Genomic DNA, 20,068 nt, shown 5'->3' with positions numbered 1-20,068 from the left:
TGCAGTGAGATAATGTGAAGACACCACTGGATACTTTCTTCCTTTACAGATACTACAAAATCTGGATATGATGGATAGGAAGCCTTCGGGTAAGTGAAGTAGATCGGGGTGTTTCCTCCCCCCCCCCCGCCCCCCACTTTGTTTTAGCTACAGTTTCATTATCACAAGAGGCAAACATTTTCTTTTAGACTTAGTTCTGCAGACTGTTCAGTATTTGCAAGAAAAGGAAATTGCAGAGAAGAAACAGAATAGCTGAACACTTTAAAGGAAACTGCCTTAAATTACAGATGCCACAAAGAACTGGTTGGGTACAGTTTACATTGCTACTTTTTTATATAAATGGACTACAGATAAATAAGTTATTTCCTTACATCAATGTGACAGAGAAAGGTTTAAACAAAATACCTAATTGATTCAGGCTGATGCATGTTATTTGCTAGCTGGCATATGACATGAGATGTTGCCTGGGCTTTTGTGAAGACAGCTTGTATGAGATATTTCAAAACTTCAAAAAAATATTTTATATCCTCTTAAAATGTTATTGGGGAGAAGGACATTAAAATGTTTGGACTGATGCTGTAATAGTACTTTGTTTAGCCATTTGATCATTGTAACCTACTTGAAATGAAACTTACTTCACAGCAGGAAACATTACATCTATTTAGATAATCCCATAGCATGTAATTGTAATTAAGTGTTTTCCAAAAGCTGTAATGATTTTGTTTGTTCTGCTATCCATAAGCATTTCTGCCTGCTGCTGATTTTGAGTTAGCATTATTTAGCTATAAAAATCTTAGTTGAATTAAGGGACATTTCTGTGACATATGCTGTAAAACAAATACTAACAAGCACAGTGAAAAGTATAGGAAAAAAATTGCCCACATTTACTCTTTTTCTTTACCTGCAGGCTGCCTTTCTTCAAGAAACCAGGTCAGTCTCTAAAAGTTTATTTGAATTAGAAAAAACATCCACTGCTGAAAACTGCAGTCAGCAACAAATACTATTAAGGTGATGCTAAACCTAAAACAAAGTCTAGTGAGAACTGCTTTGGAAACTTAAAGGAATACTAAGGCCAACTTATTAATTATGATATGAGGTATTAGATTTCTGCAACATGGCTGGATATCAAATCTTGTCTCCATCTATGACTGAAATAGTTTCAGTTGCTTAACATTGTCCCACTCACTGAAAGGCATTTACCATTCCTATGGGAAAGAAACGCTGAATTTTTGTTGTTGTTGTTGTTTTTAGTTCCTTAAATGAGCTTCTTGCCTTGAGTAACGCCAAACTCACATATCACTTCAATTATAATGTACACACAGAGCTGGCAGTCAAGATGTTTTCTAGCCACTATTCAGAGCATGACAGCGGTAGTTTTGAAGTGACATACTGTGGTCAAGAAACCTACTGTGCAGCCAGCCAATGTAAAATTCAAATCCTACCCCTTCATTAATTTTAAAAAAAAAAAAAAAAGAAAAAGAGAAAGACCAACAGGCAAATTAAAATTTTCTTCAGAAGGGTGGAGGCAGGAGGGATGATATAACCTGAATATAAGACAATACTGGCTTAAAAAATGAAGTGCACACGAAAATGCTTCTCAGGAAGGGGAAGGCTTTGCCTTGACTTGAGTCTGCGTGAAAGACTAAAAGTGACTGGGTCAAGAATATACGTCAACTGACTGTTTGCTCCACTGCTTTGCCCTCAAAGTGGATCTAGTTGTGGCTTTGAAAAGAAAGTTTAAGAGTTGGGGAATAAAGAAAATACAAAGCCACAGTACATACTCCACTCATGAATTCCTGATTACAGTGGGTGGGCTGAATGGTTAAAGGGCATAGCTGAAACCACAGTCATGCAACTTCACATTTGACTTCAAATATAGCCAAGCAAGAGTCTGGCCCTTCAAAAAGCTGCAGCCTGAGGAATGGGCACATGAAAGTAAACAATCTTACCTCCACTAATGACTTCGACTGCACTTTATAGGACAAGAAGGGGAAAAATAACTTAAAATTTTGGTGAGCAGGGAGAGGTGAGAGAGAAATATTATAACACGTGCTACAAAACAAGAAGTCTCACACCACAAAGGAACTACTGCCAAATGCTGGGTTGTTAGCACGTGCCACTGAATTATCTCACTAGCCTTTCACTGGGCTGTTACTGCTGTCACCCTATCCCAAAGACAGATCTTATAACATCTGCATGCCTCCGCAGAGGAAACACTGGTCTGACACTTGGCAACTAGGATTTGCTCATTCACTCCTGGCCTTCTTCTGGCCCAGGCAAGATACCCCAGCAGTACTGCAGATGCCATCATTTTGCAACCCACAGAACACAAAAAGTGCTTTGAGAGGTATGAATGATGAATACTGCATCAAAGTCACCATTTTTACTTGGACAGACTAACACTTCTGAAACAAATCATACACAAAAAATTGTGCAACAACTGTCATCAACTACATAAACACTACGTCATACTAAAAATATTTTTGTATTAGAAAATGAGGATATTCATTAGCAGACAGCTCTTGACCCTCAAATCTCAAGCTGCTTTTTGCTCTTCTGTGTCATTTCCAAAACCCATGTAGCATATAATTTCTGAAAGCCAAGAAAAGAAAAAAAACAAACAAACGAACAACAAACCAACAAAAACCAAACCAACATTTAGGTGCAAAACCATGAGGATTTTTTACTATAGCTTCTAACTTGCAATGGGAACTCTGAATTTATACAAGTATTCCCATTGCAGTGAAGAGCAGGGCAGCATTTTCCTTGAAAGACGTGGTTGATCCTCATAGGAAGCTGACCATTGCAGACTCTGAAATATGTTTCCAAAATGTACCTAAGTGTCACCACCACACAGTAGCTAATGCCACTTTACATTTAGAGCATGATTAATCTGAGGCACAAAGAACAAGAAGCTTTTCCAAGATAAAAGAACAACACAGCGATTAATGAAATATTGCTGAAATTCTGAACTGGACACTAATGTTCACCCTGAAATAACTGAAAATGCTATCCACATATAATGCAAATCTTTTTGCATTCTAGCCAGACTATATAAGAAAGGAAAAAAAACCTCCCATCAACTCACCACTTCATTATTTCATTATCACAATGATTGATGCATTTTTTTTTGGTAATAACTGTAAACTAACTTACCATATTCCAAGGATTACGGCAAGCTCTTCTGCACACAAATCAGGTACCTGGTACTGATCAGCATCTGCTAATTTTATCTCATTAAGCACTGTATCATCATTTAAATCATAATTCTGTTGGAAGATAAAAAATATTTTAAAATAGATAGGAACAGTTGCACAGAAATTTATGCATTCAAAAAATGAAAAAAATAGACTTCTTTGAAAAAGGATAATACAAATATCAGAAAATGATACAATGGAAAGTAATTTACCATGATTATGACAGAATAACTAAATGACTAAGCCAGCAGAACGAAGTATCACCCAAAGCATTTTTGCTACTAGTGTACTGCTTGTCATGCAGGAGGAACAGCATTTAGGGCAACTCTTTACTTGAATATTGATTTTCTACTTAAATAAGGGGTGAAGGGGATTTTCCTTTTCAAATTGTTGCTCATAGTATTATCAACAATTTTCTCCTCTATTTTATATATATGTACATATATATATACACACAAGCTGAAACAGATTAATATTAAATGCTTTACTAACATGCAGGTTTTCAGGCTAGCAACCATGGACATCTGGGAATGTATGGATTTCTTTTTAAGTATTAGCAAAGTGCAACTAAGTAAAGCACGCCTTCTGCCAGTACAGTTAAATTCCTTATACAGGGCAGTGGACCCCCTCTTTTTTTTTTTTTTGGTTGTTGTTGTTGTGTTGGTTTTGTTTTTAAAGTTTTGCAAATTAAAGAAACACAGATTAAAAAACTCCACCAAGCCAGTACCTCCAGATACTTCATCCTGCTAAGGGCAAGAAGGGGTATTCTGAAAAGGTTTGTTCCTGGACAAGTACTCGAGACTTTCTATCGAATTTCCTCTGGAACAAATTGTAAAAAGTTAAACTGAATACTCTTTAAACAAACAAGTATGCTACCTGAAGTTGACTGTCTGTCATTTAACTTTAAGAAAGTAAAATTATCTACAGCTGAAAAGTGTCAATTACTATGCTCATTGAATTTGTATTTGTTTGGAAACAACAAAAGATTACTTCAGCTGCCAGCAAGAAGAAGGTAGCTTTAATTCTATTTCTCCTTGCCTGGGAAAAAAAAAACCTAAACCAAAACAAAAAAAAATAGTCCTTAAACCAGTTATTGTACTACTAGTTTTTAGTTACCAGTAGTAGTTTTTACAATTAAAAACAGAAAATGAATTTATATTAACAATTTTTCAAATATCCTGTTCATTTCCTTCAATGTCTGAGTAGTAGCTGCTTCCAATGAATATCTTCCATTGGCAAGGTCAAAATGAGGGTCCAGAGAAGAACAAAAAGCGAACAGAAATGCTTCTAAGTGAGTTATCTGCATTCAACACCAGTATTTCATCACCATTTAAATGAAACTAAACTGTGATTTGACAGAGAATGTGAAGAAAATAACTTCATTTTATTTTACAGGGATAATGAAGCTATTCCCACTCTCAAAGGCATATTTAATACCATCATTTTCTTCTCTTACTACATTAGCATATATAAGGATTATCTACCACTTCCAGATGAAAATAATTTTAGAAGCGAATACTATGCTAGCATAAGGATACCACTTCATTAGATGTAACATAAATTACAATTTAATTTATAAGGTAATTAGTTAAAAATTTCCAGCTTCTGATCTACATGATCTTTAATATCTAGCCTGTATAAACAGCACTAAGTGCTTTACCTCCATCATGAATACTGATCAACTGTACTGCAACTCTATGTTAAGCGTTTTAAAGCATGACTTCTGTTCCTAGATATAAAAATAAATTCCTCATTCCCCCAAAACATGAAGACGGCTCTGAATTTGTTAAAGCTAACCAAACTATTTTAGCATACCACTTCATACTGAGTCCTTAATGCACCACCTCAAGTCTGTAGTTTTCCTTTCACAGAAACTGACCTGTGAGCAAAGCTTGCAATCTACAGTCTCAAGTATTTATTTTGAAATGCAAAGTTTTCCTCCTGGTACCATCTGAGATAACAGAACTGCTTGAGGGAAGCAGGAAGTGCTTGACCAGAAATGAGCCCAGCTATTACCAGTCCAGCAATCGCTCACATTGATATATTGGTTGTATTCTTAATGGAATTACTGACCACTTAACTGCAAAATAAATTGCTCAGTCATCTTACTGAACAATAATAGGGGGAGAACTTTAAGACCACAGAAGTAAGCACTCCAAAACAGGAAATGAAAACTAGGTGTGACCAGTCTCAACTTGGCCTTTATACAAATTGTCAGAATTTATAAGTCCCTTAGGAAATTTTCCACTCATCCAGGACAATACCCACACTTAGAAAAACAGAGTATTTTCCTTTATCTGCAATTGGCAGATGTAAAATAAGAACACTGGAGAGGGGAAGAAAATTACCCTATAATAATTTTGCAGCAGGCCTTTTAGCTTTCCATTGCATATGTTAATTCTGTGGAGATTCTCAGCACCTCTCTAGCCTTAGCTTCTATGCATTGCCATGAATAGTATTTTAAAGGTCTACAAGATACATCAAGCATCTGCCGTAAGCTTAGAGATGCAATGATGTTGTCAGTAGTTTTTGACAGATGGAGAATAACATTAACTCAGATTTTAGCAAAAAGAACTTCAAGACACTCAAGGCTAACAAATTCGAGACCAGACTTGGCAAAAGAAACACTAGGACGTGCTGTTAAAGTTAACACTGACAAATGACATGAATAACTTGTATTTTCATACTACGTTATCAATAAAGACATGCTAGAAAACAGGGAAAAAAAAATCCAAACCCTTTAATTGGTAATTCAATATACATTAATTGGAGAGTCTATTTAGTCAAGCCTAGTCTGATACCTGTGACAGAACACTTGCAGATTATGTTAACAAAGCATCCGAACTTGAAATACGTCGGGTTTTCCTGAAAGCAGCACATGGTTCTACTATTTTCTAGAATTTCTGACACACACAAAATGCAGAAACAAAAGGCTCTGATTTTTTTTTTCCCACAAGCAGACTGTGGGAATGGAAAGCCTAAATTTCCTTAATAGGCAGCCTGAGTAATTTATGACAGAATTATATGACACAGTCACTCAGACTTGCAGAAAATTCAACCCCCTCCCTGTAGCCAAAACCTCCCAAGTCCTTTCTAGCATCACATTTTTACTTTTTGGAAAGAGTAGATATACATACTTTCTCTAGCATCACTTTCAAGATACATTCAGTAAAAGTTTACTAGGAAACTATGAATAACATAAGCATGACTAATATTTAAAGGTTCCAAATACCTCCATTTTCTTTCTCAAACTCTCCACTAAACGTATTTCAGCAGCTTTGGGTCTGTTCACTAAAAGGATATGTGAATACAGTATTTTATTAGCAAGGATAATATGTTTCATTCTAGTTATACCTGCAGCCTAAACCAGTAGTGTTATATTTACTGAAACAATGTCATTATTTTATTCCCAACTGAAGTTTTCGTCAGATACAGTCTACAAGGGCAAATTCTTCAAAAAGTTGCAAATAACTGGAAAAAACAGTCATGCAATATCCCAGTTGAGGACCCTCTGAGAACTACACATCCTATAATTTAGTTCTAGGTAAGTTGTACTTGAAGTCTATAACTAAGTCTGACACTCACCAAGGGGCCTTCCCCAAGCTCTCACTATCCTTAAATGGGTTGCTATACGTAGTTCTATCATAAGCACAAGTTGTGACATATATGCAATCAGCCTCTTTTCATCAAATCGAAAAGAACACTAAGACACACTAGTGCAAACAAACAAAACTAGGATTCCTAAAATATTTATGCATTCAATTTAGAAATAAAGAAGTATTGTCAAATTTTTTGCTTAAGATCCCTGCTTGACCTGGAGGTCCATCAAGGCATAACCCTTTTTTATAAAGACTTTCCAATCTGAAGAATAAATCTTGGACCATAATGCCGCAATTTATTTCCGGCTTCTTCAAGTTCAAATAACTTTGAATCCCAACCAGAACTTCTCCTCATGAAGGAAAAACACCATCCCAAAACAATGTGGTGATTGTTGAGCAATTTGTCATTGAAATCATCATATATATCTTTAAGCTCAGCAGAGGCAAGTCGCACAACTGATGCTGGTGGGAATACCTGGACCAATTTCCTATCTTCACACTGTTACTAAACATATCTGTTAGCCCTTAGGAATCTGTGTATTTCTGTGATGCCTTGCAGGCTAATTTGAAAGTCTGTCTCTCGCCTGTTTTCCTAAATCCATCATTCTTAGTCACTAGAAATCAATACAAAAACTGTAGAAGATCATATTTGCAAACATGCTTCTAGCTGAGTAGCCACACTGTAGACAGTCATATGTTGTTTTACTCCGTGTCCTTCAATATTATCCAAACGACTGCCCCACATATTTTCCAAAAACTTTCAGAAATCATAAGTAAGTTTCTCCTTGACATCACACACTTTTTCCTTGCAGACACCCAAGAAAAGCTTCAGAACATTTTCATTTTAAGAAATTAAAGTGGTTCTTCTCAAATACAAACCCTTGTTAAATTTTCCAGAGGTGTTGGAGTTGGACTCAGTTCACTGTGAGGGAGGAGGCATTCATCTGTTCTTTGGACATCCAAAATAAGCTGTGCAACATATTTTTCCTGAAATCGTGTTCTCTTCCCCAAAGCACCTACAGAAAGTTAATATTAAGTTTATAATAATGAACACTAAAAACCAGTAAACCCATCATATACTAGAGAGTTGCTCACAAAAAAAAAAAGGGGGAGAAACACATTGAGAATTAACCTGTAAAATAATTTGCTTAATCTCTCTGCAGTGACATACATGCATTCTCACTGCTAGCTATGACATACAAAGAAATACATATTATATATACAAACACAGGTAGATGGGTCTTGCAAAGCCACTTTTAGGTAAATTCCCCGTAACCCACCATATGGTCTCTTGAGAACTTCGTCATCAAGTTCCATCAGTTCCCTACTTATTCCCTAGCAATAAACCACAGACAATTGTTTAATTTGCCTGCTAAAAGTTAATGACAACAGGGTGACATTTACGCAAGTGAAAATCCCATAATATAGAAGGATAGAATCGTTCAGGTTGGAAACGACCTTTAAGATCATCGAGTCCAACTGTATCTTACAGGCCACCATTTTAAAGTTTTCAAATCTTCATTTGAAGGCTTAGGCCTACAAAAAAGGATCACAGACAGGACGTTACTGTAATACAGTACGTAAGATACTCTAAATGTAACATGGGAGAGAGTGAAACAGCCAAACAGTGAAGGCTGTCTATTGAATTAATCGCTGTTCAGAGTGCACAATGTGAAATGCCTCTCAGTGTTGTTTCCAGTGTTTAGGGTGCCAACTGAAATTTATACCAAGTTGAAAAGAAAAACCATGTCTATTCTTCCTTTGTTAGCAATCTGTTTGCAAGCTGCAATGAGAGAAATCACAGAACAATTTCAAGACAGTAACTTAAAATAACTGAACCCTAACCAGAGCCAAAAGGAAGCTAAAAATTAATCTATAAAATCTGGAGGTTTGCTTGCTTACTATTCCTATGACACCATGCTCAAATAGCAGCAGAGGACTGAATGCTGATCTACCGTTGCTTTTGCGGAACCAATTAAGATCAAGTAAAGTTCTTAATTTCATTTTAATTTTGAAAATATCTTAAGGGTTAAGAAGATTGTCTGTTCATGTGATACAGGCCTGAGGATGAGGCAGTGAAACAGCAGTCACTCCCTCTTCTTCCAGCAGGAAACCAGAACTTACACCGATTTCTCCTTTATTGCCACACAAAGAGAAATACTGGGTAATGATTCCTACTTTTTAATGCAGTAGCACTCAATTCCCAATTTTAATAATGCTTGAAAATCATTATGCTGTAATTCATTTCCTATTATGTCTTACTGCTTAATCAGCTGAATAAAACACTTGCAAAGTTATGCTGGTTACCAATAAATTTACTTGCTACCACCCAGAAAATGTGATTTGTTTATGCTCAGAGATGCACACACCCCCTCATTCCATTTTTTAAGTAACAAATTCCTTGTTATTACAGGGACAAAACATAATTATTTTTATTTGGAAAATACATATCACATGTGTTTAAGATGGGGAAAAAAATTGCTTGCTTTATGCCACCATATCTCCTCACAAAGCAGAGGGAATCTACACAAAGACTTTACTTTGTGTTACACATTAAAGTTCCCAGGGATGCATTACTGGGCATGAAAACAATAAGCAGATCTCAGACTTCAGCATTATTAATCCTCGAGATCTGTTGATCTTAAATGTATTTTGATTTACCACCCTTCATTTTAGTAAGCTTATAAGCAATAAGGACCACAGTCTTCTCCTTTACTGGAAATCGTTTTGTGTAGTTGGTGATTGATGATTGATGGCTGTGACTCATTGTAAGGGACATAAGGATGCTTCTTAATAAATGATGAATACAGCACAGACTGGGACTAACACGACTTAAAGTACACAAATCAAAACAAGTATGATTTATTCACACTTTTCTAAAATAACTTTGGAAAATATTGGTTCTAAATTCTGTCTTTAAGAACAGCATACATTTCCATGCTATAATAAAATGTTCAACTAGTAAGGCTTACAACCATTAAAGAATAAAAGCCTCTTAAAATCCTTTCCTAAAAAGGAAATTCCTTACAAAAGCCTTATAAATGTCTTTGCTAGAGGTTGAATTTTTACATTAAAGCAGTCTTTTTTGATGATGTAACATTCCTTCCATTTAGCCCAAACACGCATGTCAAATGAATTTGTCTAGAATGCCAACAATTCCCACATGTTCAGTTCAGTTCATTTGCCTTCAGATTAGAGATCCTTCATAACTATTCTAATAGATGGATGGACATAAACCACAGAACTTTTAGGAGTTTCACAACATTTTTCCAAGAGACTATATCAGCACAAACTCTCTCTGGGACTAGCATAACCTCTTGGTGACGTAATAAAAACCACAATTCTACTTCATCCTTTTTTTCCCCCCTCCAGACAAGAGCTCTTTTCTTGGGTTAGATTTCATCCAAAATCTGAAGACCTTCCTTAACAGGAAAAAAAAAAAAATCCAATATGTAGCTGGAAGTTGAGGAGTATCAGTGAATTGCCACCTGACACTTTGATTTTACTTGTTCTTAGTTAAATAAATTTTTATAGCTTGAGTATCATCATACCATCACAGGCACTGATGTTTTTTTTTTAAAAAAAAATTAGGTTAATTTTAAACAAAACTACCTTAAAATATCAAGTTTGCCACACACAGAACGTGTCACACATCCAGTATGATGTGTGACAGGTCGGATCAATTGAAATGCATGGAATACCTTCAAACAAATATATGAAAATTACTCCTATGTTTTAATCAGATACCATTGCATATAATTCATTCATAGTTATGCAAAAACATTATGCCACAAGATTTTCATTATGTATTTTGAAAAATAAACCTTTAAAGCCTTTGAAGGAATGAGCATGGAGTTCCACAAAAGTTTTTAGGTTTTGCGTTTTTCTTTTTTGTGGGTGTGAGTTTTTTGGGTTTTTGGGGTTTTTTTAGTTAAATATTAAACTAGCTCAGGATGTAAGCATGGGTAGCTGCAGCTCCATTCTAAATGTAAAGGAGCAGCTAGTGACATATAGTGATATAATAGGTAAGGAGGCTGCAAATTTCAGTTCCTTAGTGATTTCCACCAGTAAGTCTATAGAAAAAAAAAAAACCCAAACATATAAAGGTTTTTGCATTTCTACTCAGGCACAACCAAAAGTTCTCACACATAAAAGGTGTGCATTTTATCTCATTTTGATTACTTAGCAGGACCAGCAAGACCAAACAGTCCCATATCTATACATATAAATTTAAATTAAGCTGCAAGTGCAGCTATCGGATCTGACTTCAAAGAATAGGTTCTGAAAGAATAATTATCAAGTCTCCATAGTGATTGAATCTTCGATATTTCTGTTCATCAGATACTTGACTTTTCTACTTATTTCCTGTGATAACAGCTGTCCTGGAAGTGACTTTTAAAAGCTATTTATGAGGCGTAGATCTAGGCTAGTGGCATCAAAGGCGAAAGACTTCAAGTCATCATGCAGACTTCTTTATAAGTGTCTCCAAACAAAAACCCTAAAAAAACCCACCAAACCTAAAAAGAAAAAAATCATGACACCAATCAGTTTCAGCAATCCCAACTAGACCTAGAATTTGACATGACACATGAGAATAATCATACCACAGCTGCTCAGACACCCATATTAGGGATGATATTGTAACTAGGTGGCATATTTCTCTTCCCTTTACCAAGCAATGCTAATTCTTAGAAGACAAATAAGTTCTACCTGCTAAAAGTCAAGATTAAAAAAACAAAAACCAAAAAACCCACAACACAAAACCAACAAACCAAACAAAAAAACCCCAAACAAACAAACCAAACAACAACAACAACAAAAACAAAAAACAAAACACCAAAACAAAAAAACAAAAGACACCAAACCAACAAGCCACACGTTAGTTTGGTGCAACCAACCACCCTCATAGACCATACAAGCAAAACTTACCCGTAAGATTAATCTGCAGTTTCATTATGTCTTTAGCCGTATTGAAACATTGTTTAGCTTTTTTATACTCATAGTAACACAAAAATGTATAGGCACACTCAAGATGGAACTGAACTGCTAAGTGGCAGCTTTCACCACCTGTGATCAAAGTCTCTGCTTCTGTCACTGCAAATTAAGAAATAGAAAAGCTATCAGGATGCAGCACAGGAGAATGATATTTTTTAAATACAACCGAAATACCCGGAGAGAAAGTCCATTACGCTTAAAGCAGACCTGTTGCTCTTTATATCTCCGCACATTTAAAAAATCCACAGTGTGTAAGAGACATGACCTATTTGAAGCATTTTTCAAGTTTTATATCTCAGGATTACTACTAGAACAAAAATGTAATCATCACTTATATTTTTAAAGCAAAGTTGATTTGCCATATATTACTTCTGCAGGAAATAAATAACTGTCTTGGATCTGCTAAAGAACACACGAACTCAAAATACAGAATATTGAGGTAACACCCCTCCCTAAGTAGCAGGCTTCAAATGAGAAAGTTTTACCAGCAGATTCAGTATGGAATGGGGACTTAGGATGCTGTAGGGGTTTTTTGGTTGGTTGGTTTTTGTTTGTGTGTGGTTTTTTGTTTGTTTGTTCATAATATTGATTTGCTGAGTGATAAAGATCATATTCTCCATCTGAACAGGAGAAAATACCTGAAATCTTTAGGAGAGAAGACTTGATATTTTTTCATCCAGCATAGAAGCATTTGTATTTCTTAGAGATTTAAAGTCTATCAAAACAAATGAATATTCTTGCATTGTAAAATACAGACTATTAAGCTGAAAAAAATTCATGTGCTTTATTCTTAAATGAAATGGTTTGTTTTGGGCTTTATTTCTTCATTTTGACAGAAAATATTTATGTAGTAGACTTCTTTAAAAGCTCACGGCTTTCCATTACCTAAGACTGGTACCCAATATTAGCACAGATACTGTGTTACTTAATGGGTGCTTAATTTTTTAAACGTGCTTTATTAGTAGTAAAAAGTCTTACTATATGAAAAACTAGTATTATCAAGGATTTTTTAAAACATTTTTCTCTGACTCTTGAATTTACAGATCAGCAGTTAACTCTAGTCTGAAGAGATTATATTGTTTAAACCTTCTAGGCTTTGGTGGTTTTTTTGTTGTTTTTGTTTTGTTTTGTGGGTTTGTTTGGTTTTGTTGAGGTTTTCCTGTTTGTTCTTTTTGGTTTGGTTTTTTTGGTTTGTTTGTTTTTTTTTTTTTCCCCCAGTACTTCCTAATCTTCAAAACCTTTCAATTAATACAGAAAGCTGCTAAGTCTGAACATATTCTCACACAGCTTTTTGATTCAGTAAAAACTTGCATTTATAAATCCTACCTAGTAATTCAAATATTTTCAAAGTCTGAATTTAGAGATTGTTTCATGAAAGCAAATTAGCAATTTTAAAATATTACTCTAATGGTTTTCAACTAAAGTAGGATAGAGAATGCAGCACATTACAATTCAATCCTTTAGAAAAACAAATAAAAACAACAACAAAAAACCCAAACCACAAAACAACAAAACATCCTCAAGTGACTGCAACTAGTTAGAAAACAAAGTCTGTGCAATTTAATCCCTGCTTTTAACAAAAAGTCGCTTTCAAATACATCACTTCAAAACTGAGAAAGTTAGCTGAATGTTAACCTCACATTTAAAGTATTGTATACTCATTAAGAAACTGAGGTTTTAATGCTTTTGTCCATATTTATCATTAAACGCATTCTCTTTTTAAAAAAAAGAGAATAATGCCCACAGGACCATAAACCATCTGCCTTTCTTACAAAAGTTTTGGTTTTTTGTAAAAAGAGTGGATAAAAAAATCAGTTAATGATTTGAGACATCTGCCATCTTTTACCTGCTTTTCACGTTCTATACACATACAATGCCACTTTGATGGTTTCCCAAAGGACAAAAATCCTATTTACATGAGGAGTAAATAAAATGGGGTTTTCTACGAGGTACTATGAACAGCACTCAAAAATGCACTGAGGGTTTTATACAAACGCAAACATAGATTTGCATTGACTATTTAGCATAGTTTGAACCACTAAATCCTGAAGTCCTGCTGTCAGTGCAACAAAGCCTACATGACACTAAATGTGCAGGTATGCATGTGGAAAAAGGTACAAAAATGCAGCTTTCCAATAGAATTATTTTGATTCAAAGAAAAAAAAAAACAGGTTATAGTCTATAATCATACATTACTTCTTGATTTTCCATAGCTAAAAAGTTTCAATGTTCTGAATATGAAATTACTTGTGCTAAAACCATATAAACTGCTACAATGATACACTGCTACAGTGATACACTGAGAAGCGGTCTTACCACTCCCTATCTAAATATAATTCATAGTGCTAATCCCAAAACTTGATAAATTTAAGCATTTGAGACTCGAAGGACCCTTGTGGAAAGCTTCACATCATTACTAGTATTGACATAGCTGCACAGAAGCACTGATGGCCCAAATTTACGACAGCCCTCGGGCATCCCATACCGTTTTTGTCACAGGGCCAAACGGATGGGAAATTGCATAGAGCCCTGTTGGTTTTGCACAACAGCCATTTCAGAACAGCAGGGAGCTGCCGCAGTTGTCTTCTGTTCAGGTGATGATGCTGACCTTACACTTGAGAACACCGGATTTTAAAAAGAAAAGATAATTTCTCCTCAATTTGAAGGTCTTTTTCTCTAGCAAGAAAAAAGTTTTCTTGTCCATTTGATACAAAAAAATTAAGCGGGTTTTTCATGCCCTAGTGAAAGACTATTTAAAAGGGTTATTAAGTATTTATTTTGTGGAATATGAAGGTACAAACACACCTCCTTAACCTTACTTATCTGAATGAAGCATATCAGCACCACTTGTTTCATAATATGGAATTCTTTTTTTTTTTAGGTAAATATTTAGAAAATATATATCCTACAAGTACTGTACAACATAGAACAAATATTCAAGGCTTACCACATTAAAACTAAGCAACAACAGTTTTGTCTGAAAAAGCTGACCTCTAATCAAACTATGCAAAATAACCATCTCCAGAACAGTTAACCACCTCCATGCCAACTCCATTTTTTAAACAGCTATGAGAAGCGCAAGATTAGCTTTTACAACATATCTTGGAAGTCAAATTTTAAGGAAATTTTTATTTTCAGTAAAGCATATAAGCATATAATGCATAGAGGTAACAAAACTCAAAACTTAGGTGGGGATAGAAAAAACAGGAAAAAAGATTCTCTCCCCCATGAAGATACAGAAGAACAAGGACATGCCCTTTTCAAACCAAAATAAACTCAAATAAGGAATGCAGACTGTACAGAATGGCTTCAAGTGAGCTTGTGATAAGTTAACAGTGCTAAGTGTGGGGGAATAAGACCTTTGTCTACAATCACATTTCCATTTTCATCTTATAGTCTGGAATATAGCATGGGCCATACAAGTCCATGTCGATTTAAGTGAATTCTGCTCCCTCTCTTCTCCCTGTAATTACATAATCACCTGATAAGCATCATGTTGTGAGAGTTGTGCCTACAAATTCCACTCACCCACGATCTGTCACAACTGATGCTGTAGGCCAATAAACAGAGTAACTAGAAACATACCTTGTTTTATACAGTTCTGGGCAAGAGTAAATAGCTCAGGTGATCTCTCCTCTAACAACTGCTGGTGAATATTCACATACCTGAGAGTCCACCAAGACAATGTCTGAAAGAAAATACAAATAAGTTAACAACAATATAGATTCCTTTCAAAAAAAAGAAAATAAGTGGCTTTAAAATATAGATTTTGTAATCTATTTGATTCTAATTTCTAAAAAATAGAAACCAAATCAAAATAGTTCTTTTATGTAAAAAGTAAGCACTAACCTAGCATAAAGATGAACGTATTCAAGCAGCTCTGCAGTGCTCTAAGAGTTAGACAGGCTTTTCCTTTGTTAATTTTTCTAGCTGCCTGTCATGGTTTAACCCGAGCTAGCAATACAATCACAACAGTCACTCACTCACTCCTCTCCCACCCCCCAAACGGGGGACAGAATCAAAAGTGAAGGGAGAAACTCTGGTTAAGATAAACACAGTTTAACAAAATAAATACTAATACAGAGCTAGTAAATCTCTATATATAATAGAAACAGAATATAAAATAAAATATACTCAATGCAATTCCTCACAAACTCCACCCACACTGAGCAGCCAGTCCCAGGAAGCAGCACCTGATCCCAACACTGAAGCCAGAGAGAGAGAAAAAGAGGAAAAAGGCAGAAAGGCCCAGAGGCCTCTGCAAAACAGCAGGATGGCAAAGGCCGATCTAAAGAAAGTCACAAACAGAACTCCCTTGAACAGGTCTTTGAGAGCAAAGAGCTGAGAACGTGAGAGAGAGACCGGAAGATCCAGACTCTCCTTAAATATGAAGCATGGCACTGATGGGATGGAATACTCTCATTGACCAGTCTGGATGTCAGTCAAGCTCTGTCCCATCTATGCCCCCCTTGTAGCTGCCTCACTCCTGTGGGCAGAGAGCTCAGAATGTCCTTGGCTCCCAGACCAGAGCAATTAAAAACATTACCTATGTCCTGAGGTGTTATCTCTTGTTCTCAAACTAAGTCCAAATAATGACTGTAGTAGCTATGAAAAGGTTCTAATTGCATGAAGAAAATGAACTCATTTTCAGTCAAACCAGCACACTGCTCTTTGAACCCTGCAAATATTTAGGACCAAAATCTGTTAAGAAACTCTGTGAACAGAAGGCAAAAGAAATACTTTCGTGTGCTTATTTTGAAGCAGCCACTTGCTACTTTGATTTCATATCCTCCTAATTCTTGTAACAGAAAGACCAAAAAAAAAAAGGCTGTAAGGCTGTTTCCTACTTAGCTGCTTTTGTGTCACATTCATGATTTTAACAGAGAGCAACGATCTGACACTTCAGTAACCTTTCCAGCCTGAAGAATCCTAGACTATTTAGTAACTTTTTGTATGGAGGCCATTCATTACATTTCTGATCATCCAGTGTTGCCCTTCTATGCATTTTTGCCTGTTCTGTTTAAGCTTTTTTTATTTCTTCAGGTGGGGGTAGAAAGGAGGCTGAGGTGGAAGACCACCAGAACCGCTCATGAGAACACCTTACAATCATAATTGAAAGTATTAATGTTTGTATGTGGAATTTCAGAAGGGCAAATACCTTACTGAACTAAGTAATTGTTCTATGGCAGAGCTGAATCACAGCTGAGGAAACACCTGATTTTAGAAAGCCATGTACACAAAACATAAGTTCCCCGGCATATCTTATCCCTCTTCTAGCTGTACCAGGTGGAAATGCATGGAAAAGATAGTTGACAATATATTAATGTATTATCAAAATTATACTCAAGATTATCACCTGTGAACATAGGACATAACTCTTCACAGGCTCTAATGATTACTAGTTATTCTGCTACCGTTAGCACACCAATCATTTTCTATGAAACAGATGTTTGTGTGCTTCTGAGAGGCACCTAAACTTTTTATACAGTATGCTTACATCAGACCAACCTAAGGGCTGTGCAGTATTCAAGTAAAAACATCTAATCCAATCACATGCAGTTGACTGTAATGTCCCTAGAAAGGAACCATCAAAAAAAATAAGTGTCTATTTCAAAAAGCAGTGAAATGCCTTTTGATATCAAGCTGGATGGAGTACAAGCACATAAACAACAGATTTCATGAAAAATGTCAAGTACCAATATTTCATCACTTATTTGGAAATCTAAAGGCAATTTAAATATGAAGTTTCAAATTACTTCAGCTTAGCTTGATATAATGAAGTATTCACTTTCCCACAGAACCGAGCATCCAGTTTAATGATACAATTTCCTGAGGCCTGACACCTGCCACTCAGAAATGTTACGATCAGAGAGAACATATTTATAAAGTTTCAGATAAGCCAGCTGAGCTCTGTACATTGTGTCAGCAACACTAGTTATTTGGGAGCCAAGTTAAGAATTTTTGGATTACTTTTAAGCATTTCACCTTCCATGCACAATAGCATTTTTTAATAAAATAGGGCTTTATTAATGCTTTACATAATCTATTTCAGAGTATTTTACCCTGTTTTAAATTTGTTTGCACTAATCTAACCAAAGATACTAAGAGACTTCCTTTGAATCAAACTGAAACGAGAAAGAATAGCAAGCTTCAACTGCTGCACTGACCTGTTGGTGAAAGTAGTTTTTAATCAGTTGCTGCCTTTGAACTACTATCCAAGCTTGATGTGGTGACAAGTAATCGAACCTTCATGGGGTACAAGAGAGCCCCTCCTTATGTCAGTCTAAGGGGAGGCAGCAAGGGAATTCTCTATACCAGGTACATTTTCTGCCTCCCTGACTGACCCAAATGCTGAAATTCAACAGCACTCATCTGTGAATAACAGGGAAAACGATGGAAGAGCTTGGCTTCCAGAAATGCAGTACAGCCAACATCTCCCACACAGTTTAATTCATCACTCATACAAAGACCCAGCTGGGAATGGATGTTGTCAGCCAAGCATAAAGAGGGACCATGTGGCATTTTGATCTCCAGCCAAAATCTGTTCAACTGGAATGCAATAAAGAGAAGTTGCTGCTGTTAGAAGTCCTCCAGTTCCAGAAAAGCCTGCTACCAACCAGCCTGCTGCTAAACTACAGAGGAGGTAGAGACAAAAACCTTCTTGAGAAGAGGTTCATCATATCTTCTTGTTTTTAATGTACAAGCACAACATAGAATTAAGGTAACCTCCACATGCATGCCTGCAGCAGAGGTAGAGGACAATGAAAAACAAAAGAGGGGACTTCCTTGGCATGTAGAACTCATAGCTTAGAATTCATACAGTAACGGTTAACAGTATCCCAAAGCTCATTAAAAAGTACACAGAATAGGTATGCTGTGTTATAGGGCAATCTCCCCCACCCCCCTTCAAATAATGTCACGAAGTATGTATCTTTTAAAAAAGCTGCTTCCTATTAAATTTTCTAATTCTTCCAGGTAGGGAAGGCATCCTTCTTCTCTTTTTGGGAAGACAGTGGGAAATCATCACTTTGTCTGAACTGTTTCTTAGAGGGAAAAACCTCAGAGCTACAGAAAAAAAGAAATGGAAGTTATACTGATTCAATAGGATATGAAAAATGAGAGATTAGTGAGTAGCTGGCACTCATAATTATTAGCCACATATTTCTTACCTGAAGAGATGCAAGTTTGTGTCTTGAATTCACAAGGATTATCCTGGCTATAAGCAGCAAAATAGGATGAGAAGTCAAGGTATAGACTGATTCACCATCCAGAACCAGCACCTTCAAAATAGCTGCATGCAACATTTTTGGCTGAAAGAAGAATGAAAAAAAATGACAAGGAAACATAAGTGAGTTTACAAACAAATCACGTAATATAGAATTAGGAAGAACTATTAATGTATTTAAGGAAAATGTCTGCTCAAAACATTAAACAAACAAACAAAACAATTACTGTCTCCATGAGCCTCAACCTTTTACCAAGCCATGGTGAATTCTGCCCTATTCCTTGCTGTTCTGATACAGCATATCAACATGATCTGAAAAACTCTAATTTCCTCCCACTTGAAACACACATGTCAAGTCAACACTATCCCCAAACACATTCCAGTAATACAATCCTTCCTATGACCTAAGGAGAAAGGCTTTTGGTAAATCCATGCCATTCAATTTGTCATCACAGAAATAATTTGTTAATTAAATTAATCCTACAGCACTCGAATACACTAGATATTCCTCCAGTTATGTCAATATATGTTATCTTCCTTTCCCCAGAGGGAGCTTCCTGTTGGAGTGGCATCAGGGCAGCAATATTAGAGCCATTCTCCCCTTTGTCAAATAAATAAAAACCTCTCTCTGCTTCGGATGCTTTCTTGTATGATGTTCCCTACAGGAATTCTTTTACTTAATGGGCTTGAGGTAGCTCTCCAGGGATCTGTCTCTCAGTGGTGACTGTCATCTGACAGTCACCTATTCTACTCTCTCTTTTAATGCAATGAAAGCATTTGAGCAGTTTATCTTCAGACTCAGGCAGATGCCAGTCCATCAGTTTATTCCTGCTTCTCATATGGCAGGTTTCCTTTGCAAACTAACAAAAGTAAGGCTTTCGTTTTCAGTTGCTATGAAAGGGGCAAGAAAAGGGAGTGGAAGGGAAAGAGAAGAAGGGAAGGTTAAATGACAGCTTGCATTGAAGTCACTTGTCTGAGAAAGATTCTTATTCAGTCTACACAACCAGGATAAAAGCTATTTGAATCACATTCCTGCTTTTTAAACTACACGA

General features: G+C 36.0%; 1 protein-coding gene across 1 annotated transcript in view; it reads right to left on the bottom strand.

The window, feature by feature from the left end:
- TTC27 (tetratricopeptide repeat domain 27) overlaps positions 1-20,068 on the bottom strand; it is a 125,177-nt gene that overhangs the window by 89,492 nt on the left and 15,617 nt on the right. Inside the window, exons 4-8 of the mRNA XM_065631646.1 lie at positions 18,961-19,101; positions 15,377-15,479; positions 11,726-11,890; positions 7,676-7,812; positions 3,157-3,269 (exon numbers count right to left, since the gene is read on the bottom strand). Of these exons, the coding sequence (XP_065487718.1) occupies positions 3,157-3,269; positions 7,676-7,812; positions 11,726-11,890; positions 15,377-15,479; positions 18,961-19,101 (659 nt within the window). The remainder of the gene's footprint in view (positions 1-3,156; positions 3,270-7,675; positions 7,813-11,725; positions 11,891-15,376; positions 15,480-18,960; positions 19,102-20,068) is intronic.

The sequence above is a fragment of the Caloenas nicobarica genome, chromosome 3, assembly GCF_036013445.1.
Source record: "Caloenas nicobarica isolate bCalNic1 chromosome 3, bCalNic1.hap1, whole genome shotgun sequence".
NCBI classification, from domain to species: Eukaryota; Metazoa; Chordata; class Aves; order Columbiformes; family Columbidae; genus Caloenas; species Caloenas nicobarica.
This window is presented reverse-complemented; position numbering and strand designations above follow the sequence as displayed.